Source organism: Ylistrum balloti, unplaced genomic scaffold, assembly GCF_031769215.1.
Source record: "Ylistrum balloti isolate Yb309-2 unplaced genomic scaffold, AGI_CSIRO_Ybal_v1 Utg369802, whole genome shotgun sequence".
NCBI lineage: Eukaryota > Metazoa > Mollusca > Bivalvia > Pectinida > Pectinidae > Ylistrum > Ylistrum balloti.
The window spans coordinates 1,979,859-2,006,585 of record NW_026781979.1 but is presented as its reverse complement, the minus strand read 5'-3'; the positions used below and the strand labels follow the sequence as shown (position 1 = coordinate 2,006,585).

General features: G+C 36.0%; 1 protein-coding gene across 1 annotated transcript; it reads right to left on the bottom strand.

Moving 5' to 3' along the window:
- Positions 1 to 658: 658 nt before the first annotated feature.
- On the bottom strand, positions 659 to 26,484 carry LOC132544599 (transient receptor potential cation channel subfamily A member 1-like). The gene is made up of 30 exons (XM_060208215.1): positions 26,461 to 26,484; positions 24,596 to 25,021; positions 23,588 to 23,744; positions 20,905 to 21,080; positions 19,179 to 19,292; positions 18,479 to 18,587; positions 18,035 to 18,138; positions 17,773 to 17,820; positions 14,826 to 14,950; positions 14,285 to 14,333; positions 13,797 to 13,991; positions 13,406 to 13,489; positions 13,100 to 13,182; positions 12,082 to 12,243; positions 11,695 to 11,806; positions 10,679 to 10,848; positions 10,258 to 10,342; positions 10,002 to 10,061; positions 9,343 to 9,420; positions 9,161 to 9,231; positions 8,678 to 8,867; positions 8,468 to 8,584; positions 7,975 to 8,141; positions 6,842 to 6,902; positions 6,161 to 6,229; positions 4,755 to 4,928; positions 3,604 to 3,672; positions 1,502 to 1,615; positions 975 to 1,093; positions 659 to 806 (listed from the first exon to the last, which is right to left on the bottom strand). Exons 1-30 carry the CDS (start codon positions 26,482 to 26,484, stop codon positions 659 to 661), a joined length of 3,660 nt encoding a protein of 1,219 aa, XP_060064198.1.
- Between the last annotated feature and the right edge of the window lie 243 nt (positions 26,485 to 26,727).

Genomic DNA, 26,727 nt, shown 5'->3' with positions numbered 1-26,727 from the left:
CTAGTTTATGTATGTCATGTAGAATACAGAACACATATTGGAATTCAAATACTTCATCAACTAGTTAACACTGTCAGAGGTCAATATAATGGTGCAGATTTTACCTACCTGTATACTGGCCCCTATACACTAGAACTCCTGTGTAAAATGTACAGGGAAAGCACTATTTAAACTTAGTATGTCAGTACAGCATATTTGAATTAAATAAGACATCTCAGTAGGTAATCACTTATGTCATTACCGTGGATTTCTTTGATCATGTTACCACAGAATATTCACAACCCCCAATTTGTAAATTAGCTTAAAATAAATTGTAAATTATGAATTTGAAGCAAGCACAAGCTTGAGTGATTTAGGTAAGTCTTTTACATGTAAAGATGAGGTGTGATTAAGTCTGCATAAAATACAATCTAAAATTTCAGAGTTTATAATACCAAAGCCATTTTCCTGTTTCCATAGAAACCAAACTTATCCAAAAAGAATGGTGTTGTGTACATTTAGGCAAAAGTGATCTACCCTTCAGTTTCTGAGAAAATCTGAACAGAAATGAAAGTGCTGGCAGACATTGTGATAACTACAGGACACCAACATTTCATGTAAGGTCCTTTACACTGTTCATTCACAATGAAGTTTTATGTGCATTTCTTTGTACATATTGTTATGTGATGTCCATTCTACTGAGCATATCTGAGCGGACGGAATCAACAGGTGAAAGGCGACTTAGTGATACATTGACATCTAAATGACTACAAATCTGCCGCATCATCTCCTGTTGTTGTTTTTGTGCTGCCTGCATCTGTAGCAACCTAACAACAGATCATGTCATAATAAAGCAACCTGCTAACAGACTATGTCATTATATAGTAACATGGCAACAGACAATATCATTATATAGTAATGTAATGTGTTGATTGCTGGTGGAACCTTATATATTATTTAATTTTAAACAAGACAAACTGCTTTCCAGAACTTACATGGCCTTTTGCTTCCTCATGTCATGTTTAATTTGGTTCAACATATCTGTTGTAGGATCGCCTCCATCTTCCTCTAGATAGGTGTCATTGTTTTCCACCTTTAAGATTCTCTTCTTGAACTATAATGATACATCCACATCAATTATATATAATATGTCTTCCACTAGAGCATGCAGCAATTCCTTTAAGAACAGTATAAAGCATGTGTAGAAAATTCATGATGATCCATCACAAATCATAACCTTTCAGTTAATGTAATCTAAAATCCACATTATTATAGTAATCCTTCACAATTCTACATCATTACATCACAACTTTAAAAATATGTAAATATAATCCACATCACAACCTCATGACCTTGGTAATCCTTCAAAATTATGATAATATGTCACTCTTAAGCCTATAATCCATTATTTATCCACCCTCTCATCTCACAGGTATGTTCACTAGATTCACTTGAGCTCTACATACAGGTCTTTTTATAAGCTACTTGAGACAGCGCAATTTCACTTTAAACAGAAACTTACCTGATTCCAACATGACAAGCTTTCCATGTTTGGCTTCAGCTCGAATCTGCGTTTATATAACTTTCTCTGAAGGATTCTTGGGAATGTAGCCTCATAGGAGCAAAGCATTTGTATCTATTAAAACAAAACAATAGTTAAGCATTATGTATGGTTCATACTTGTGTAAAACACACTTCTGACAGACAAGTATTGAAACATTAAGACATTAGCTCATCCGTCCCTTATTAGGGTTGTTTATATATATAAGTGTCAATTATTACATTAAAATTTTTGCCTCGTGCCTACAGGCTAATATGCAGTTTAGCCAGTGTTACCTATTAATTATCTAATTAAGCTAACCTGAAGTTAGTGTCCGTCTGAACTCATTAGTGTAAACCTCTAGTTATAGGTGTTAGTTTACCTGTGGTAATGGAGGTGTTAGTTTACCTGTGGTTATGGAGGTGTAAGTTTACCTGTGGTGATGGTTGTTTTAGTTTACCTGTGATGATAGATGTGTTAGTTTACCTGTGGTGATGGTTGTTTTAGTTTACCTGTGATGATAGATGTGTTGGTTTACCTGTGGTGATGGAGGTGTTGATTTACCTGTGGTGATGGATGTGTTAGTTTACCTGTGGTGATGGATGTGTTAGTTTACCTGTGGTGATGGATGTGTTAGTTTACCTGTGGTGATGGATGTGTTAGTTTACCTGTGGTGATGTAAGTTTATGTGTTATGTGTTAGTTTACCTGTGGTGATGGATGTGTTAGTTTACCTGTGGTGATGGAGGTGTTAATTTACCTGTGGTGATGGATGTGTTAGTTTACCTATGGTGATTGATGTGTTAGTTTACTTGTGGTTATGGATGTGTTAGTTTACCTGTGGTTATGGAGGTGTTAGTTTACCTGTGGTTATGGAGTTTACCTGTGGTTATGGAGGTGTTAGTTTACCTGTGGTTATGGAGGTGTTAGTTTACCTGTGGTTATGGAGGTGTTAGTTTACCTGTGGTGATTGATGTGTTAGTTTACCTGTGGTTATGGAGGTGTAAGTTTACCTGTGGTGATGGAGATGTTAGTTTACCTGTGGTTATGGAGGTGTTAGTTTACCTGTGGTGATGGATGTGTTAGTTTACCTGTGGTTATAGAAGAATTTTTTTAGCCAATTTGATGGAGATGTTAGTTTACCTGTGGTTATGGAGGTGTTAGTTTACCTGTGGTGATGGATGTGTTAGTTTACCAGTGGTTATAGAAGTATTTGTTTAGCCAAGGTGATAGAGATGTTAGTTTACCTGTGGTGATGGAGATGTTAGTTTACCTGTGGTTATGGAGGTGTTAGTTTACCTGTGATGATGGATGTGTTAGCTTACCTGTGGTTATGGAGGTGTTAGTTTACCTGTGGTGATTGATGTGTTAGTTTACTTGTGGTTATGGATGTGTTAGTTTACCTGTGGTTATGGAGGTGTTAGTTTACCTGTGGTTATGGAGGTGTTAGTTTACCTGTGGTTATGGAGGTGTTAGTTTACCTGTGGTGATGGATGTGTTAGTTTACCTGTGGTTAAAGAAGAATTTTTTTAGCCAATTTGATGGAGATGTTAGTTTACCTGTGGTTATGGAGGTGTTAGTTTACCTGTGGTTATGGAGGTGTTAGTTTACCTGTGGTGATTGATGTGTTAGTTTACCTGTGGTGATGGATGTGTTAGTTTACCTGTGGTTATGGAGATGTTAGTTTACCTGTGGTGATGGAGATGTTAGTTTACCTGTGGTGATTGATGTGTTAGTTTACCTGTGGTTATGGAGGTGTTAGTTTACCTGTGGTGATGGATGTGTTAGTTTACCTGTGGTGATTGATGTGTTAGTTTACCTGTGGTGATGGATGTGTTAGTTTACCTGTGGTGATGGAGATGTTAGTTTACCTGTGGTGATTGATGTGTTAGTTTACCAGCGGTTATAGAAGTATTTGTTTAGCCAAGGTGATGGAAGTGTTTGTTACCTGTGGTCATTTAGGTGTTTGTTTATTTGGGTCATGAAGGTGTCCAAATTGCATATGGTTATATAGGGACAGTTAATTAACCTGTACTTATGGAGGAAGTTTGTATTTTTTAAAATTTAAGGGAGGATATATTTTACCTGTAGTGATAGACGAGTTAGATAAGCCTCTTTCTGTATCTTGTCTATGTCACCCACAGCAATTCCAACCTGTTGACAATGAATACCGGAGAGGTTGAAAACATCAACAATAATATATGGTCTGATGTTGGATATTGTAGCAAATACATACACAAGTAAATGACTAGTACATATATCAAGGTATGTTGAAGTCATCTGGCTATAAAAGTATATACATGATACAGGCTCAATGGGCCTGAATTGTTCATTTGCTCAACAGCTGAAAGGGAAGTTTGTCTGTTGATAAAGTCAATACCTGTAAAACTGAAATCTTATTCTCAAGCATGCTACTACAGAACTACCATGCTCCAGGACCTATTGCTTGCTGGAAGAACAAATTTAACACATTTAAACAAACATGGTAGCACTTTACCCCAGCATACTACATACAGGCCCAATATCAACAACCTAGGCCTTTTGTTTATTAAGAAGAAGTCATGTGAATATCTTGACACATTTGACCCCTGTGACCTTGACAGTGGGTCAAGGTCATCCATTTGAACAAACCTGTAACCACTTTATTTCAGCATGTTACAGGCCCACTTTTCTAAAAACTTAATCCATTTGATCATTGTGACCTTACAAGAAATTTTGAATGAAAATTTTATGCAAGGTGCACTATGAGAGACAAAACATGATGGCTATCAGTCATCCTGACCCTTTAGGTCAGATACCCTAATGAGAGCTAATCTGTACACAACATACCAGCAGGTTAATGAGAGCTAACCTATAGACAACTTACCAGCAGGTTAATGAGACCTAACCTGTACACAACATACCAGCAGGATAATGTGACCTAACCTATAGACAACTTACCAGCAGGTTTATGAGACCTAACCTGTACACAACTTACCAGCAGGTTAATGAGAGCTAACCTGTACACAACTTACCAGCAGGTTTATGAGACCTAACCTGTACACAGCTTACCAGCAGGTTAATGAGAGCTAACCTGTACACAACTTACCAGCAGGTTAATGAGAGCTAACCTGTACACAACTTACCAGCAGGTTTATGAGACCTAACCTGTACACAACTTACCAGCAGGTTTATGAGACCTAACCTGTACACAACTTACCAGCAGGTTTATGAGACCTAACCTGTACACAACTTACCAGTAAGTTCATTAAACCAATTGGCATGACAATCATGAACATGCCCATTAGAAACATGTTGTCTATTGTGTAAGGTGTGTTGAGGGTACTGGAGTAGTTATCCACAAAGTTGATTTCACCAAGGGTCATGGATAGAACAGTCATTGGGTACCAACTATCAGGTGTGAGACCGGGCTGAAGTGACAATGTATGGAACATTAATAAAAGTTTACAAAACACATACAAAGCACATTTCAATATGTATATCATAATACACAGTCTTCTGATAGATGGTGAGATGATTTGTGCTTTGCAGCACATCAACACTACTGAAATCTAAACATTACTACCACGGCTATTGGTTTGATACACCAGTTTATCTAACAAGTAAATGGTAGGTCATTCACACACAATCTTGAATGAAAAGTTATATATATATTAATAAGCTAGTGAATTGTTTTTATGTGCTTACAATTCTTTCATATCACAAATCTGTAACAGTGTAAGAACGACAGACATGTAAAGGTCATTTATTTATATAGTGATTTCCAATTTGTCCAGTCTGTGGTTCTTAATGAAGACTTGGCTACAAATCTACATCACAACTCACTGAACAAAATATATTATGTAGAATAACTGTGACGATATGAGAAATAAATGCAGACATAATGTAAATGATGTACATGTATGTGTACAACTATAGTTGACCTCATTGGTCCATATCAAACTACCAAAAGTGTCCACTCAATGTCCCACCATAGGAAATAAAGATGGTAAAACAAAGGTTTATAAAGTAACAGGATGTACCTCCATTTGGGATCGAACCCATGACTCCTCGCTTTTTGACCTGTCACTCTAATGATGAAGTTAAAGAGAAAACCCTATAGCATGAAGCTAGAAGGCGAATGTATCTATGTATATCAAAACTTAACACACTTAAACAAACCTATCCGTTAGCATTGACAACAACTACAACTTAACTTCCTACAAAATCTAAATACCACTTAATACTGTCTAGGGTCCAATTCCCTCAACCAACATGAAAAGGTAAGAGGTCACCTGCCCGACCACATGGGTTTCCCTCCCCCCCAAGTACCCAGGTTTTCTCCCACAATAAGGCCCCTCATGAGCTTACATCTAGGGCCAACAAGAGTGATTAGTATAAGTTGAAATAACATGTTTCGCAATGGTTGTAATAAAGTTTATATTAAGGTAAACCTAAGTATAAAATACTAGTAAATCTGAGGCTCTGAAAAGTAAAACCTGAAAGGGTTTCCCAAACAGAATATCCTGGATAGAAGTATGGTGTAGATATTCTAATGGAATAATGTTTTAGACAAAGTAAATCATGACATATACATAAGTTATATTGATTTCTATTTTTTCCATGTAGTGATTATACCTGCCGTATACTAAGATCCACTTACTGTTTGAGCCATTGTTATAGCAAAGGCACTGGCAAAAGACATAAGGAACAACACCAGGACTGTCATCACCTGTCAAAAAAAAGGGAGGCATTCAGCAAAACTGTTATCACTACTCAGAAGTTGAGAACCACAACTTTGTTTTGTGGTCTACAGAACATAACTCCCTAGCACCAAGTATAAATATTGCAATGTTTGGTTAATTGTTGCTTTACAGCCTATAAACAGGGTCAGGATCATTTAAGGACATGCCTGGATGGTGAAGGAAAACTGGAGTTCTGTGAGAAAAACCATTGACCTGTGGCCAGTACCTGGCAACTGCCTCATGTAGGCCTCAAACCAGCGACCCAGAGGTGAGAGGCTAGTGAACAAGATAAACAAACGCCTTAACCACTCTGCCATCGTGGCTCTACATTTACTGTAATTTAGTTTAAAATACATCCTGAAAATGACCTAGAAAATGTATAAATAAGGAGACATGACTTACTCTATTTCTTTGCAGTGATCAGATATAGAATTTTATATAATGATACTATGAGCTCACAAGATATGACAATGATTCTGAGCAGGACAGGATGCTATGGGACAAAACACAGTTGGACAGACACAGACAAAATAAGCATTTTTACTTGGAATTTTATTGTTATATTTGCAGTTGAAATTCTGGGGTTTTCATAGTCTTACCTTGAACAGCGATTGCATCACCTCTGTGAACATCACAAAGTATATTCCTATAGAATCTAGCCTGAAAACAGTCAAACATCATTATTATATAATTACAAATGCTGCCATTTTTGTATCAACAATGAAAAGTGTGAGGAACGTTGTTTATTTCTCAAGAACCTGACTGTAGAATACAACCAAGTTAACCAGCTCTTTTTTTTTGGCACATCACTTTTAACCAACCATGACCATTACTTTCATATAAGTATAGATTGACTTACTCCATTAACTGCTAATACAATTAAATAAATATGATATTAAGTTAAATATCAATATTTTATGTGATTATGATTAAAATGCAGAAACTTTTTTCTACTGTTATCACAGAGAAAATGGTTGGGGTTAGCCATCAGTCAATGGCTTTTATGAATGGGTGTTTCACACTGAACATAGAATACACCAGATAAATACTAGTACTGTAGATCACTCCTTCAGTTGTATTATTCTAAAAAAAAAGATATTTTAGATGTAAGTGTTGTCTTTTTATTTTATGGAATTACAAATAAAATTGAGCACTTCATAAACACTTTGCATTTACACAGTTTACCCCATGCTTCATTAGATTCATGATCTCACAAACTAAACAAAATGAAAGGTTAATCTTTAAATAACACAGGCAAAGTCAGAGGTCATCGTCATATACCACACATACAAGGTCAGATGTTACAAGGTCAAACATCATCATTACATAACACAGACAAGGTCAGAGGTCATCATCAAATACCACACAGACAAGGTCAGAGGTTACAAGGTCAAACATCCTCATTACATAACACAGACAAGGTCTGAGGTCATCATCATATACCACACAGACAATGTCAGAGGTCATCATCATATACCACACAGACAAGGTCAGAGGTTACAAGGTCAAAGGTCATCATTACATAGCACAGACAAGGTCAGAGGTCATTAGCATATACCACTCAGACAAAGTCACCTCTATGATGGATGTTGACATAGACAAAATCACAGGAGTGATATCTTTTTATACGGTATTTATCTAACCTACTACAGACATCATTTCTCACATTTAATATCTTTGCTTGTTTCTGTCATTATTTAAATATGACAATGAACTAGTTATTTAGAATTACCCAGACAGGTTATGCATGAAGAGAATACATGATGAGAGGGCAGCAATCCATCCAGCTCTCCACTCAGCCTCACAAGGGAGATAACCACTTGGTATAAGGAAAAACAAGGTCGATACCAGCATTGTTATGATCAAGTAGTTGTTTATATTCTTGAAATAGTGCACCCTCTGTCAAGGAAAAATTACAAGACTTTCATAGCTTTTAGAGGTGATTAAGTACAGTGTATTGAGTTTATTGTAACCACACAGTTAACAGAAATGTTATATACATTACATATATAACCTAGAACTATATAGTAACCTGGTAATAAGATATAACTATATAGTAACCTGGTTATTTTATGTAGTAAACTGGTTATCCTATATAACTCCTTGTAACACTATTATTCTATATAACTGCACCATTATAATGAATTTATTTATAGCTACACTGAACTAAATGTTATTGTATTTACTTTCTAAGTAAAACCTTGTTATATTAGTATACAGCTTACCATTACTAGGATGCTGATGATTTCTCTGATACAGTAAAAGTTTGTGATGCCAATCAGTATGTTGTTAAATGCTAATGCCACAGGATTTGTAACTTTCCTGTAAGAATAACTTCCCTCCTATAAAAGAAACAACAAAAACTTGGTATTGGATCAAAAACTGAACAAAAGCAGACAATCAAAGGTTCAGACCTAACAGCTGATGTAACTTACCGCCTTCAGACTGGCCAGAAGTATAGGGTCTTCTGCCTCTGTGGCATTGACTATGACTGGACAAGACCGCACATCGTCCAATATACCAGTGGTAATCTTTGGTACTAGAGCCATGTAAGTGAGGAGGATGATCAAGAACAAAAAGTAACTGGCTAAGTTAAGGTAGAACAAGACACGCCCAAAGTTCCTCCTGTCAGACAGATTAGACATTCAGATTTACTTTGTACAGCAGGTGTTTACAACACAGGTTAATTTGCAGTTAGCATACAGATTAGGAGATACTTTACAGGTAAAACACAGGTAAAACACAGGTAAATCATCTATTAATTGACAGTATCCTTTACATCTTCCTGGTAAAACATACATTGTACACATACAGCAAAACCTGTTAATACAGGTGATAAGACAGGGTTCATTTTGATTAGAAACAAAAACAGGTATTAAGACTTTTTACCACTTCGTTTATGATTAATGATGACTTACCACTTCATGAGGAGAAGACTTTGAACAAGAGGGTGGCCCAGAAGGTCGTCACGCTTCTTCTCCACCATTGTCTGTCAATTATGATAGTGTTGCTGACAGTATTAGATACATGTAGATAAAAACTTGTCAACTTTAATTATTAAAACTGACCAATGTCACTGTAAACAACCGTTTGTACTTACATGTACAGCGAAGTATCTAATCTGTTGACAGCATGGGTCACTTGGTCCAGGGTCTATAAACTTGAAGTCATGCTTTGCCTATTAAAAAAGTGATGGCAGAATGGAATTGGAATTTTTCATTCAACAAAAATATCATTTTAACACATATTTGTTTGTATCATGACATATCATTGTATGTTTATCTGCCTGTGTATTTCTAGGTGAAATTGATTAAATGTTTAGTCCCATAGTTCATCCTTGTCTGTTAGGAATTATGGTGTGTGTTGTGGGAATAATGAAAACTAAATGTTAAGATATTGGTGATTGTTTGTAGTTTATTTTAGCTGGTAACATGTTTTTTTCTGTAAACATGACTGCTAAAAATGTAATAAATCTGGTTATTGAAATTCATAAATCATGTCTGATTTTAGGTAGGTGTGATATGTACTACAATAATTGGAGCCACCATATCAGGTTTCAGAAAAATTAAAAATGCCATATAAACTATATATATTTCATAGATATATTCTTTTATTTATTTACTCAAATATATTCATTGAACAACACTAACTAGGTACTAGTTAATTACTATTAATTAGGAACTAATTGATACTAATTACTATTAATTAGGCACTAATCGATACTAATTACATTGAAGTTACTAATGATTGCTGACTTACTGTGTATTGTAGATCATCCTTCCTGTGGTCTGAGTATTCCATACAGTTATCCATCACCACCTGGTACACAAAACAGTAAAACTAAGTGAAATAATATTAAAAAGTCTAACACTCTCTATCATGGACATGCTACAACAAACAATATTTTGTCCGGGAAATGAATCCCTTGAAATATAACGTTCAAAACTCAGAAATATGATTCACTGAATCAGAATAAGGAAGATGACACAAAGTTATGAGTACAAAACAGGCTCACCAAGGCAGCCTCTGGAACTTTCTCTATAAGACGCTTCATAGGTGTAAATCCATCTTCATCCCTCATCTCCATACTGTCCCGCCAGCTGTAACAATGAGACACACAATAGTTACTTCTTCAATGTTAAAGTTTAATATATTGGTATAGGTTTGTCTGCAAAGATGTGTCATTTATATCGACTGTAAATGCGTAATCAAGGCAGTTTCAATTTAAATCTACTTAAAAGCAAGTCTTGATAGCAGTTTTAAACATATGAATATTGACAATGCGGCAAAAGAATCAAGTTTTAAAAACATTTATCACACAAGCATTTCTTTGTAATTGGAAATTCACCAATTTGAACTACATGTAATATTAATTTTGATATTGACACAGATACATCAATATATATATAAACCAGGTTTACATTAAACATACTGACCTTGTGTGCTTTAGCATCTCTATCACAACGTCTGTGTGCTTGTTTTCAATTGCAGCATCAATCGCTGTCTTTCCGTAGCTGTTCCTACTTGTGACTTTGGCATTGCGACACAACAACAGTTTGGCAGTGTCAGAATGCCCATGATAAGCAGCTATATGTAGTGGCGTGTTCTGTGTGGATAAAAGGATGTTTTTCTTAGAGAATTCAAATTAACCAACAATAGACTATAACTCCAGCCTGATATCATAACAATCCCCATTTACTTTACAAGAACAGATAAACAGGTGTTTAACCTTGACTTCACTTCCGATTTTAACTTAAACTTGTCAACATTTTGTTACTTGATATTTGAATTCTCCTTAATCTTGTCCTCGCTTAACCTTAACCTTGTCACTGATTTTTGTTGATCTTGTCACTTACCTCTTGGATTTTATGCCATTGTTTCACATATCACTGATTTACCTTGACCTTGTCATTGATATACCTTAACTTATAACTGATTTACCTTGATTTTACCACTGATTTACCTTGATTTTATCACTGAATTACCTTGATTTTATCACTGTTTTACCTTGACCTTGTCACTGATTTACTTTGACCTTGTCACTGATTTACCTTGATTTTATCACTGATTTACCTTGATTTTATCACTGATTTACCTTGATTTTATCACTGATTTACCTTGACCTTGTCACTGATTTACCTTGACCTTGTCACTGATTTACTTTGTCTTTGTCACAGATTTACCTTGATTTATCTGATTTACAATGTACCTTGATTTTATCTCTGATTTACCTTGATTTTATCACTGATTTACCTTGACCTTATCACTGATTTACCTTGATTTTATCACTGATTTACCTTGACTTTGTCACTGATTTTACCTTGACCTTGTCACTGATTTACCTTGACCTTGTCACTGATTTACCTTGACCTTGTCACTGATTTACCTTGATTTTATCACTGATTTACCTTGATTTTATCACTGATTTACCTTGACCTTGTCACTGATTTACCTTGACCTTGTCACTGATATTAATTTCTGCATAATTATTCAGCAGCAGTTTGACCAGCTTTGTGTGTCCAGCACCCGTAGCCAGCATGGTAGCTGTCCTATATTCTTCATCCCTGCAAACAGATATGATTTTTAACATAGTTTTAACAAACCAGCAATTTTGTCTCTAGCTTTTACACACAATCTTAACTAACACTCTCTTAATGTTAAACAAATAAGACTGATAATTTACCATTTCCTTTTCAACTATATAACCATTAAATGGCCCCATCTTTACACTAATTTCTCATCGTTATAGTTTTTCCATAGAGTTTTACCTTGAGCATTTTTAACGAGGTTTGCAATCATCCATAGAGATGGGTCTTTCCAAGTACCAGTATTAACCTACCTCATAGAGAGGTCTGCTCCATGGTACAACAATGCCTGGGCTGTGTTATAGTTTCCCATCTCTGCTGCTACCATGATTGGAGTTTTACCATCACTGTCTGGATCATTGAGTTCTGTTTGACTGGCCTGCATCAGGATATCTATTACTTTGGCATTACTGTACCTAGAACAGAAAAATACCACCAAACAATGACTTTTGTGTTTCTGTATCTAGTCAGTATCAATGACCTTTGTGTTACTGTATCAAGTCAGTATCAATTACCTTCATGTCACTGTATCCAGTCACCATCAGTGACCTTTGCCCTACTGTAACTAGTCACTATCGATGACCTTTGTGTTACTGTATCAAGCAAGTATCAATTACCTTCATGTCACTGTATCCAGTCACCATCAGTGACTTTGTCTTACTGTAACTAGTCTATCGATGACCTTTGTGTTACTGTGTCTAGTCACTATCGATGACCTTTGTGTTACTGTGTCTAGTCACTATCGATGACCTTTGTGTTTCTGTATCTAGTCACTATTGATGACCTTTGTGTTTCTGTATCTAGTCACAAGTACTATTGATGTCCTCTCTGTTACTGTATATGGCCAGTATCAATTACCTTCATTTAGTTACCATTAATAACTTAACCTATGTGTTACTGTGACTAGTCAGCAGCAAACAATGACTGTTGTGTTTCTATATCTAGTCATCATCTGTGACCTTTCTGTTACTGTATATAGTCAATATTGATTACCTTCGTCTTACAGTACAGCAATATTTTAGTTACTGTATCCAGTCACTATCAGCAATATTTGTGTTACTGTATCTAGTCACTATCAGCAATATTTGTGATACTGTATCTAGTCACCATCAGCAATATTAGTGTTACTGTATCTTGTCACTATCAGCAATATTTGTGATATTGTATCGAGTCACCATCATGACCCTTGTGCTTCTTTGTACTAATTATTTAGGCAATACATCTTTAGTAAATTTTCCAACAGTACCCATCCCACTCATACTTCACACTTACTCAGCAGCGACATGCAGTGGTGTTTTGCCATCCTGGTCTCTAGCATCCAACCTAGACTTGTGCTTCAGAAGTGCACATAATATCTGTTTGAAGAAAAGTCAGCACATTAATTTCACTTTTCTGCCTCAAGGTATTTAGATATTGGCTTTACATAAATGGAGAAATCTCTTTAACATTTTTAGATACCACATTCGTTTATCTTTGCATCACTGCTTTTTAAAAGAAGCTTTTCATACATGTTTGTCTGACTCTGTGCCTGCTCTGATTGGAGCCTGTTGTAAACATCTCCCACCAACAGCTACTTACATTCATGTCCCCAAGTTTGGCAGCATAATGAAGTGCTGTTTGGTCTGTCTGGTCCAAACATTCCATCACAGAAGAACAGCCATGCTGTGAAATAAAGTTATAACATTCTTATACTTTCTTGTCTTTTCGTTCCTGAGAAGAACATATCTCATGGCACAGAAAGCTAACAATGAACCAAAACATAGCTCACTGGATCCCCAGGCAAGACAGATAAAAATGTCTGCAAAACTATTTCCATAGCGAAAGGTGCATCTCATAGCAAAAACAGAAGTGATACCAGTAACAAGAACAAAATATTGTATTGTCAAGTTTGTAGAATCAAGTTTGTAGAATGAAGGTGACGGTCTTTGTTGTAAGATGAACAACCTTAATTGCTGATAACAATGCTTACTTGCAGTAGCTGGGTGATGACCTCAGGGTGACTGTTCTGAACAGCTAAATGGAGGGCAGTTCTGCAGGTCTGATCGGCCTGATCAATCTGGGCTCCATTTTTCAGCAGGAAGTTTGTTGTCTGTACGTGACCTTTCCAGCATGACATCATCAAGGGACTCATCTGATCCTCACTCTTTACATTCACATCTCCACCCTTAATGTTAATGATGAAAGTTTACTTCATATCACTTACCCAAATGTCCTGTTATCAACCAATAATAAACCCCGTACATGTGTCTTTTACATTAATCACTTTGTCCTGAACATCAATGTCAGACAAGGTCTGCAAGTGTTTGTGCTAATGTTCTCTCGGAATTGGCAAAGTTTGAATAATTATAGCATCAGAACAGGTGAAACTAAAAACAACATTTTTGTCTGGTAGTTATGAGATTTGATCACTTCTTGGTAAAATAGTCAAATGACTGACAAATTTACTCGTATCCTTACCTTATTCAACAAGATCTCGATAATCTGATACCTGTTGAACATTGCAGCTCTAAAACAATAAAAAGTAACATCAATAGTGCTTTCCTCTTCATGATCAGCAAGCACAAAAAGAATAAAGGATTTGGATCTCAAGTGTTTCTATGTTATCATCCAGAACTATTATCTCTATACAAAGCAACTGTATATATAGATATATGTGGGTGATTTTAATTTGTCACCCATTGACTAAGTCCTGATTGCAAAGTTGATTGGAGGTCACGTAGCATAAGTATAGTGCTTCCTCAATATCTAGCAATTGTATAAATCACAACAGGTTTAGGATCTCAACTATTTTCTTTTGTAAACCTTACATTGGGGTGTAAAACATGTTTCTGAAGGGACCTATTCCAGAGTCTATGGTAAGATCCTGAGAGCAATTACTGAAGACTTTAAATGGTATTGAAAACTATCTATATAATTTTTACCTGTACATGGGAACAGTTGTCCTGGTGAATATTAGACAGGCCATTTCTACAATTCAACACTAAAATCTAGACAGTACCTGTGAATGGCAGTCATATGTTCTTTGTCCCTCCTGTCTATGATGGCCTTGTAGGATAGAAGCAGTTCCGTGATTGGTACATTGCCATTGACAGCAGCCATATGCAATGGAGCTGAATGGGAGCCCTGTGTAGATATAACAGACAGTATTATATATGTAAAACTTGATTTATAAATAGAGAGGAGATAGACAATCCCACTATGGACCACACAACCAACATTAGTATTAGGTAAGATTTCCATCCTTTATGTGTCACAAAAGTAATGCAATTGATTCAATATTTTCATGAATGCACAATTAAAGTTAAAGAGAAAATCTGCTGTCAGAGTCAGTATGTAAAAAGCACTGAACAGAAAACTTTTCAATTTTCACTTGATCACATCTTTGGGAAGTGAAGGTGTGAACACGACATTTCATTGACAGAGGTTTGTATATCTCATGGGGTGGAGTCACAGTCTAGGACACAAATCACATCCCATGGTATACAAAACAGATCAATATCAAACACATCATACACAATAACTCTGGTTACTGTTAACATACATATTTCAGTGGTAATCATATCTGAGCACTTTTCATGCTGAACACACTGTGCTAAAATATGCTTGCACTAATTGAAGTCTATGTATTTTAAATGTGGATGTGCTGATTTATCACTGTGCTAATTTGTTAAACAATGATATTATGCTAAAATTTAATTAAGCCATATTAAGAATGTTTATTGTATGGTATTGACTGGTATAATATCTGTATTTAAGTGTACTGAAATAGGAATGATAGAAAGAATGTTCATTACTCATTGGTTTTATTCTATGCTAGAAAGTGGTAGAAAATAAAATTTCTTAAACATAACAAATTTTATATTATGGAGATCCTGGTCTTCTTGCTTATTGAAAAGTCAATTCACAAGTACTAAGGTTAAACAAATGTGAGTTCAATGACGTATCAATATGTTTATTTGTTTATTTATTTGTCGCCTGAACTGCAATTGATTCTAGTTCGTTTACTCTTTTTCATAGAACTAATATCAGGCCAATGGTAGGATGAACCATGATGATAGGTATTGTGTAGATAGGTAAAAACACAAATAAGCAAGCGAAAAAATGTTGTAAAAGCGTAAGTATTGAACAATGAGCATATCTTAAGAATTTAAGCCTTCGGATAACTCAATCAAAACAAGCTTACAGTTAGTGTTGCATGCAACACTCATCCCCTGCCATTTATTAAATATTCTAAGCAACATAGACCTTGATAACAATGAACAGATGTCTCATTTTAACAATTGACTGTATTCCCTCCAAAAACCAGTGTCTTGACAGGAAAACAAACTAAAACATTGACATGTCAGAAAGGACCTAGCTTTGTGTGTGACCATTAAGGGTAAATTTAACCATTCTAGTTACATTGTCAGTAAACACCTGAAGAGATGTAAAATTTGACTTTTACTTTTTGACATAGAGACTTTAAACATTGGTAGGTTGACTACAGGTGTTATTCTGACAAACTTTGCTTCCCACATCTTTGATGCGGGGCAATAAAAATGGTGATAAATGTCTGTTGTAGTAAATGACCTTCACAGCCTTTACAGATGACCTTTTGACCCCTAACTCAATGCCACCTTACATATTTTCTAATAATATTAGATTGTATTAAGTTTCAATACAATTGGTCAATCCTATCACAAGTTACCATCTGAAAGCCAAAATATGACAATAAAAGTCAATTTTTCGTAACAGGGACCTTTGTAGCTGATCTTTTGACCCCCAAACGCAATCCCACTATTTAGAACATCTTAAGCTAACTCTGTATGAAGTTTCAACTAAATCCATCAATCTTTGCTGGAGGTACCATCTGGAAACCAAAATTTGGACAAAAATATCTATTTTTAGTAACAGTGAACATCGTAGCCGTCCTATCAACCCCAAACTCCATCCTACTCTGTATTACCTCATAATATAATATTGAATGAAGTTTCAACAAAATCCATGAATCCTTTCTGAAGTAATCATCTAGAAATCAAAATTTGACAAACCATCTTTTTTTAGCAGCAGTGACCTTTGTAGTTGACCCTTCAACCCCAAATTTGTTTCCACACCGTATTATCTCACAATCTAACATAAAATGAAGCTCCCTTGAAATCCATTTTTTCTCAATTTATTTTCTGGAAACCAACATCCTGAAAGATAGACTCTTGGATGAACAGATGGACAGATAGACACATTGATGAAGACAAACATTAAAGTTCCCTCTGGTTTCACCGGCAGAGGACTGATGAAATGGCTGTTATGTAAGCAGTGAGCAGTACAACACGTTACAACAAAATCATGCTTCAGGCTTACCTCACACTGTACAATGTAATGATAAAGTTATATATTATATGTACAGATACATACAAGGTTTACTTTAAGTGATCAATTGATGAACATCCATTTCACAAATGATGTATTATTATCATCACTTCTAAGAAAATTACAAGAGTATCCCACTAAGTACAAGTTATCTCCCCTTTATGATTGCTTTAGTCATAACAATGTGAGGAACTTATGGTGGTAAACTTGACCAAGATTCATTGGAGTGAAATTTGAAGACCGGTGAAAGACTTGATGTCTATAATATTCTTTAAATTTCTAAAGAGCAATCACACATGTACAAGTTTATAAAGACGTTAAAGGACAATGAAAAACAAACCAAGGAAGATTACTCTCGACACACAAATGTCAATATGGGATATGTTTCTTATACACAAACATGTACATACCTAACCACTGAAAAACATGGCATCATCTAGACACATTCTACAGCTGTAATTAACCAATCAGTGTGACATTATGTACCAATAAGATGGATACAAAGACAAAAGGAAGAAATTAATATCCTAGCTGAACAACTCACATTTTTTTGATAATGATTTAAGACTGAGGACAGCATATTCTAAAATTATACTTACATTTCTTGAATTCACTGATGCACCCTTCCTTAGTAAGTATTCAGATGCCTAGAATAAGATAGATCAATCACAATGGAAAATGTCTGTGGAAGTTAAGATGGATATCAATGTATTAAAGAAACTAAAATATTGCACAAAAAATTTGTTAAGTCTATGGGAAGGAATTCACAGTAAAAAAAGATTACAAAAAAACATATACCAAACATACTCTGAAAAATCATCAAGATACACCTACCTCCAAATACCCCTGTATTTTACATACCTTGAGTTTGTTGTTGAGGATGGCCATGTGGAGGGCAGTGTTTCCCTCATTATCTCTGTGTGTTATCAGTCGGTCCTTACCAGCCAAACCATACAGATTTTCACCTGTCATCAAACATAATTACATATGTAAAGAAAAAACTTTGATACAATAAACTCCTAACTGGGTGTTATACTAATTAATATTCCCAATAAAATTTCTTGTTAAGGGAGAAATGTTCAAAGAGAGCCAAGAGATTACAATAACATTCCCATGAATGTATAAAAAATATTCCCAACAATGTCAAAATAAAATTCCCACATTGTCAAAAAATTCACAACTTTGTCAAAAATTAAAATGCCACAGGTAAAAAGTTTTCCCATGTGTTGGCATAATGTTAAAAACCATTCTTAATGTGTAACTTAACACAAACACTTCTCACCTGTTGTCCTGATTAATCATTACCTGTTGCCATAAATAGCTCCAACAAATCAATCAGTTCCTCAGCAGAAGCAAAGTGAAAGGCCAGTGTTTCATTAATGTCTTCAGCGTATATATTAGCTCCTTTCTCTATCTAAAGTAATTCAGTGATTGATACATTACAGATTGGTTAATACCTTCATTATACTATTGTATACTATATATGGAGAACACACTGAACTTTGCTAGCACCACTCTTTAGCTGAAAGAGCAAAAATAAAAGATGGACTGAAGTTGCATGTTTTGGCTGAAAGGTATGAATTTATGCATGATAGGATTTAAAAAAAAATTACTTTTGTATTTTACAACAATTGTGAACCAAAATTTTTCAACATATATCAATCAGTCTTGTTGGCATGGATGGGTCTTACTGTAAAAGGAAAACCTAGAGTACCTAGGAAAACCCATATGGTAGGGCAGGTGACTCCATACCTTTTCATGTTCATTTAGGGAATCAAACCCAGGACACCTGAATGAAAGTCGAGGGCAGAACCACAGTGCAACCTGACCATGCACCTTCTACAGGTAGTGTACACTGTAGTCTGAGTTTATACCGAGTGAAAATGAATTTTTTGATGTGATGGTAAATATTCCTGTGTATACAGTTAGAAAATATGTACACTACTGATGATGTTACTGTTACCATCTTACTGTTGTATTGTCGACAGACTCCACTGATACTCACAAGTAGTATGGCCATTTTTGTTTGTCGGTGCATCACAGCATCAAATAAAGGGGTGAGTTCATCTTCATCCACAGCATTTACGGCAACATGGCCTCCCACTCCTGTCAGCAAGGTCTGTTAACAAAAAATTTTATAATTAAGTTAATTAAACTCTGAATCAATAAAGGGCACCTCAATGACCAAACATGCAGTAAATTCCATAATAACTCATATTTTGAGTTAATTGATAAAAAGCAAAACCTGATTATTAAATTGTCTTCATTTGAAGAATACAGTGTAAAATATAAAGTGTCCATGCCCTTGCCATTTTAGAGGTGGGGGAGAGGGAGAAGGGTGGGGGCAGTATAATAATATTACATATGTCCGTCCCATCCCATCCTATTCCAAGCCAATGTCATATCTCTAAAAAGATTTAGTTGGTATCTAAACATACAGGTAACAGATTTTAATATCATGTATGTTTTAACACACATGCCAACAGGCACAAATTTGGGAATATGCAGATAAAGTTTGTATAATAACATATCAATTCCTGTACAACACAAAATATGTTTTCAATACATCAATATTTTGGTATGTTACCAGTAGTATATAGCTGACATTTTACCAGATGTATGATGTGTACAATAACACTGACTTTCCACTTAATGTAGTACTAGAAATATACATTACAATTACCTTGGGGAGAGAATGAGGATATGAAGATAACAAAAAAGGAAACACAACAATTAACACATTTAGTGATTCTACTGGCATACCGTCCTCACTGGACACTGGAGACTTCCATACATCAAGCATGTTGTCACTTCAATTATGGCATCAAATAACACACCAATATCACACAGATCAATACAATTATCAACTGATTTTCTGTGTTCAGATATTGATTGTTTTTCAATTGTTTGCAGTGAAACATGAAATCATTGTTTGGATGGTTCTGATACAAAGATGTTTATCAACAAAATCATTAATGGAAAATGTTATTTATTCAAAATAAATTGAATTCAGATTCATGCATGACTGTTATATTAGATGTTGTATGCAATAGCTAAGCATGACAACAAAATTCTAATGAAATTTAAACATTTCTATTGGTTGTCTGTAGTCAAGAAGTACTTTCTCCCACTTCTGCAAAACAGCAGCTAAAGTTTGAATTTACAGCCGTGACATTAAACAGTAAGTTAAAGACTTATATCTATTATGCAAAAATAACCCAGAGCGAATATTTCCTAAAGACAGTTTGTAAAATATGTTTTTGGAATAATCATCATCTAAATCCTCAACAGGTGCATTCCTTGACCTTTGACTTATGACATCACAATCACATGACAATGTTATCTGATGACAAAATAATTTGAATCCCATTACCATCAATGTTTCAACATTAATGATAATCATGCTATTGGCAAATGACACCATTTAATGAGTAACAAAACATTAAATTACACGATGAGATTCAGGCATGAAAATATGTTTACTGTGCCTTCATTTAATTTTAAGGTAAACCTTTGTTCTACCACATTTTCCCTATTTTTCCTTTCATAGTATTAATAAATTTGTGTATCATCTAAAACTTGATCTACATTATCGATTTCATTTGCATTGATATGTTTAGGTGTTAAGGTGTTAAGTGGTGAGAGAAAAATTTAATTATCAATATATATATATGGGATATAAAAATTCTACCTGATATGCTGTAAACTTCGGGTCAGGATCCAAGACTTACCCTTGCCATCTGTAGATGACCATGTCTGGCTGCCAGGTGTAGGGGAGTCTTCATTTTAGCATCCTGACACATTAGGTTGGCCCGTGATTGTATCAACACTTGTGCTGCCTCGCAGTTATTGTGTCTGGCTGCAGTATGTAAGGGGCAGTATCTGTATGGTCCTTCCTTATTCACATCTGTAACATAGGCACCACAGTCTTTGTCACATAGACTTCACAGCATGATATGGTGATGTACTTAGACAAGATAATCAAAATATGGGGCTGTACACTAGAAAAGCATCTCTAGGGTAGCCCTCTTTCATGACTTCTGGACGCCTTGTGATGTATATGATTCAAAACACTATACTGATGTTATCAGAAAATGTGTGTGTTGTGGAGATATTATGGGAATAAGACATAATCATGATCATGTGAAAGGAAATTGATACAGATTTGGTTTCTGTCTAATTAAATATTTCTTGTAAAATTTTCAAATCAAATGTTAAATATTTCATCAAAAAATAAAGGTCTTGTATATACTATACTTGAACTAAACACTTAATTTCCGATTCTTAAATCTTTAAATGAGAATGGGCTCAATGTTGATAATCATCCTTTGGTTGGTTATATTGAAAAGAAAAGAAAGAAAAAAAATGGTTGATGTCAAACAATTCTATGTATGGGTAAGAAGAAAGCTCTGATACAAGTGTGATTTCATAATCAAATCCATGTCTATACATAATCTTTACACTGAACAAGAAAGTGCAAATCAGTGTGATCCCGCAGCAGATGTCATTTACGTTGATATGAAGCCAGTGGTGTTTTAGGGTAACAATGATTTATGTGACAGTGTATGCATGCCTGCACCCTAACTCAACAAATTATCTCTAATTCATAAAAGACATTAAACAACGTGTGATTCTCTTGTTTACATTTATAATGGAGATTGACGAGACAGCAATCAATGCTGGGGACAAATAGTACACGAATGCACATGTATCATTGGTCAATACCACATACTCATTATCCAACCAAGAACATCAATATGGTGGAATATGAAATTGTCTAAGTTATGTCATTGTTGATTTTAACCACATTTCAACCTGTTTGCCTTGTTTTTTGTATGTTTTCCATTATACATTTACCAAACAATTTTCAAGGCACACTGTTATGGTACATATTGTTATTAGGTTATCTTATTTACTTTGCCAAAATCATTAAAGAGCTTATCAATTTTAAGTCACAATTAGTAGAGGTTACAATGTGAAGGAATCGAGAGTACCAAGAAAATCTATATAACACCTCTCTATGTTGGGTCATGGAATCTTGATGATAAATGACGTGTTATCCTGTGCACCACCGCACACATTTTATTGACCTTTTTTGATCTACAAGATTGATGGGTTTACCGTGATAATCTGACAATAAATCCAAGCCATCTCTTTTGTCTATTACAGTTTCAGTGTTTATACATAGTCATTTCATCCCCTTCTTTGAGTTGGAAGGTTTGGAGTTGGCTTTCTGGTCTTATTACAGAACAAATATCACCAGACCACCTTTCCAAGACTATCTTTCCCTGTGCTGCTTCCCTTGACCACATTCCCCAAAGCACCATCCCTAGATCCCCAGCCCCACCTTCCCCAAACCACCTTCCATTGAGTAACTTTCCCAGAGCACCTTCCCCTGTTCACCTTCTCCAGACTACCTTCCCCAGTCTACCTTCCTCAGAGCACCTTCCCCTGTTCACCTTCCTCAGACTATGTTCCCCAGACTACCTTCCTCAGAGCACCTTCCCCTGTTCACCTTCCTCAGACTATGTTCCCCAGACTACCTTCCCCTGAACAACTTCCATAAACTACCTTCCCCAGACTACCTTCCCCAGAGCACCTTCCCCAGACTACCTTCCCCAGAGCACCTTTCCCAGACTACCTTCCCCAGACTACCTTACCGAGAGTACCTTCCCCGGACTACCTTCCCCAGACTACCTTCCCCAGAGCACCTTCCCCAGCTTCCCCACTTCCCTTCCCCAGACTACCTACCTTCCCCTGAACACCTTCCCCAGACTACCTTCCCCTGAACACCTTTCCCAGACACCTTTCCCAGACTACCTTCCCCAGACTACCTTCCCCTGAACACCTTTCCCAGACTACCTTCCCCAGACTACCTTCCCCTGAACACCTTCCCCAGACTACCTTCCTCAGAGCACCTTTCCCAGACTACCTTCCCCAGACTACCTTCCCCTGAACACCTTCCCCAGACTACCTTCCCCAGACTACCTTCCCCTGAACACCTTCCCCAGACTACCTTCCCCAGACTACCTTCCCCAGAACACCTTCCCCAGACAACCTTCCCCAGAGCACCCTTCCCCAACACCTTCCCCAGACTACCTTCCTCAGAGCACCTTTCCCAAACTACCTTCCCCAGACTACCTTCCCCAGAGCACCTTCCCCAGACTACCTTCCCCAGACTACCTTCCCCAGACTACCTTCCCCAGACTACCTTCCCCAGACTACCTTCCCCAGACTACCTTCCCCTGAACACCTTCCCCAGACTACCTTCCCCAGACTACCTTCCCCTGAACACCTTCCCCAGACTACCTTCCCCAGACTACCTTCCCCTGAACACCTTCCCCAGACTACCTTCCCCAGAACACCTTCCCCAGACTACCTTCCCAACTGCACATATTGACTGTACTGTTTTACCAGCATTGTGCCTGATCAGAACTGACATGACTGCTACAGCATTGTGTTTGGCCGCTAGATGTAAAGGAGAGTTTCCTAAGTTGTCCACCTCATCGACAAGATCGGGTGAGTTAGCCAATAGGTCGGTGACACTTCTGCTATCATTCTCTCTAACAGCCTGTTAAACCAAACACAAGCAGATTAATGAAATGTTCCAGAAAAAAGGTCTTAATAACTGAACATCATCAAATGCTTATCACAACAAACAACAAAAATAATTAATACAGAGATGATGAGTTTATCTTATCACAAATTGTAAAGTGGTTTGATCAATTACCTACATGGTGTGTAGGGTAGACGTTGCGGATAATAGATCTACACATTACTGAAGAGTTAGAAAGGTTTGCATTTTTGAGATCCATACACCAGACAACTGGATGCAACAACAAAATAATCATCTATCAAACGTTACAACCTGAAATTGTACAACTACAAAAAACAAAAGAATTTTAAAATTTTCACTCTATTTGAAGACAATCTGATGTATGATGGGTATACTGTAGCAGGACATTAGCACATTTGGCAAGTTCTCTAAATCATTTCAGGATACAGCAGGTAAACATCAATGTATAAAAATTTTTACCACGTAATTTGAAATTGTTTTGATTTATGACAACACTTATTTTTGTGGTTTTTGTAAAATTTATACTAAAAGAGGTGACATCTATGTTTAAAGTTTTATTTCAATGCCACTGCAATAATCAATGTTTAGTCTGTATTTTCAAGGATGGCATCAAATTATAAAAACTAGATAAATGAAAATAAAAACAGATAAGAAATTCATAGTGCCTATACCGTGCTATGCATTTTGTATCAACCTTTTGGAAAAATTTAAAAAGACATGAGAAAAATCTCCAGTAGAAATTCTTGAAGAACCAACGTCCTGCTCCTCTTCTATCATCTTTCACTTTTGGTTGAAATTGTAAAACAATTTAAAATGTTTTAAGGGAGACAACTTTGAGTACTTACATGCCATAAAGAGTATGAAACTGGTACACTATTGTCCTCTATATCCTCCTCCTCCTCTGCATACAAGGAATGTACTTTTTGTGTGTCCTTTATCCCAAACAAAAAGTTAACCAGCCCCCTGCTATTGTTCTTCTTGGACCTTTTAGCAGTAGGAAGCTGAGCCTTAGGAACAGAAAGTAATCCTGGAGATTCATCACTTTTTGTAAAACCTTTCCTCACCAAAGCTCGGAAGCTGGTGCTTTTCCTTAACCCACCATCTTTATGGTGTAAGTCTTGTTGTTTCAGAGTGTACTTATCACCATCCACAGGTTCTACAATAATCTCAGGTGAAGAGTCCTGTTCCTCTTTGGAGGTTGCCATAATTGACTCCTCTAAATCCTCCAGGGAGTTGGTGGTATTAACAGGGGCAGACTTGCCCTCACCCACCTGTAAATGTAGACAGTATACAGTCACTGTGAAGCATAATGTTCACTCTCCACTAATACACATTATATACAGCTACCTGTATAGGACCGGTCTACTGTATTAATTCAAGTAAACATTTTGTGAATTGACTTTTATCCTTGACTTACAAGAGGGCATCTAAAAGGGTGCAAAATGTCAGTCCAGGACATTAACTTTCAACTTCAAGTGCAATGCACATCCTTAAGAATATTAAATTCGGCTGATAAAGAAACCTATTACAATTGAAAGACCTACCAAGAACTAGATTTTTATAGATACTACAAGGAACTACAGAAATCCTTTACAATTATAGAATCTGCCTCGAACTATGGGCAATAACCTTTAAAGATTTAAGAACCACATGGAACTACAGAACCCATGTAGATAAAGGACCCCTACCTCCAGCTTTGGACATCCTTTAGGGTTTTAGAGACAACAGATGAAACAACAGAATTCCTACACAGTTGTAGAGTTTTACATATACCTGTATAGTTGGATCTAAGTGAAGGTATAAGCACTAGGATTGTGTTTTTAATTCTTGATCCAACAGTGGTATAGTCACTACAACACACAAATCTATAGTAATAATATTGTATTAAGTGTATAAGTAGAACACAAAATCTAAATTTTAATTGGTCCTTTAACCCCTTTTATTTGGTTTTACTTTGGTTTGGTCATTGAAAGCTCTAAATATTGACCTCCTCTATGAAGTAAGTATAGGCTGTCATCCACTACCTCTGATTTTTATATATTAACGGTTGATGTTGTAATTTGGCTGTCATCCACTACCTCTGATTTTTATATATTAACGGTTGATGTTGTAATTTGGCTGTCATCCACTACCTCTGATTTTTATATATTAACGGTTGGGACATATGACCGAGACTTATTTAAATTTGCTTTTAAAGGAATAATAATGGTGAATAGTTTCTATAAATTACACATATGATTGCACACTTTTTAACATGGCACACAATTTGGACATGACCCTAGTCGTCTAACCCGTCAGAGAAATAAAGACTTATACTAATCTTAAAATGCCTTATAAATCACCAAATGTATTCATGGACCTTTCTATATGGTTTCACGGTCACTGCATCAATTTATTTTTTTATTGAAATATGCTCAGTTATCCAGTTTAAATAAGTTTTCTTCAAAGCGATTTAACATAAAGACAATTTGTGCAGTTATATTGTGCAACAGAGGATTATTCATTTTTCTTAATTTTTCAGACCCAGTACAATGGTAGAACCATTTGCAGTGGCACTCTCTGTATGGTTGTAACATCAGCTAGTCACACACTTTGTACAGTTAAAGTACTGTACAGAACTAATACCATCTTGTAACATTCAACCTACAGTTAAAAACTTACCTGTTATGAAAAAAAATGTATATCCAGTGCAATCTCTCATAGGCCTTACCTGATAATTCTCATCTACTGACATTGGCAAGAGCTGGTGCTATGTACATGTTTAGTTTGATGATTAAATGTTGTCCTTAGCACAACACCATACAGCTCAAGATCGGCTGTCACGACCCTAACAGACATTTTACATTGAATCAAACAATCACAGAACAATAGATACAAATTACTTACCTGCTTTGCACAGCTGAGTGATCACATTGTGTTACTAAACACCTGTAATCTGTATATAATAAATGTCTTAAAGGGTCAAAGATTAAATCCC

Excerpts from the sequence above, each read along its gene's own strand:
- LOC132544599 (XM_060208215.1), bottom strand. The coding sequence starts at position 26,484 with ATGTCAGTAGATGAGAATTATCAG. Across the intron at positions 10,062-10,257 it reads AAGTTCCAGAGGCTGCCTTG|GTGGTGATGGATAACTGTAT; the intron begins GTGAGCCTGTTT and ends TTTGTGTACCAG. Across the intron at positions 8,585-8,677 it reads TTCTGGCCAGTCTGAAGGCG|GAGGGAAGTTATTCTTACAG; the intron begins GTAAGTTACATC and ends TTTCTTTTATAG.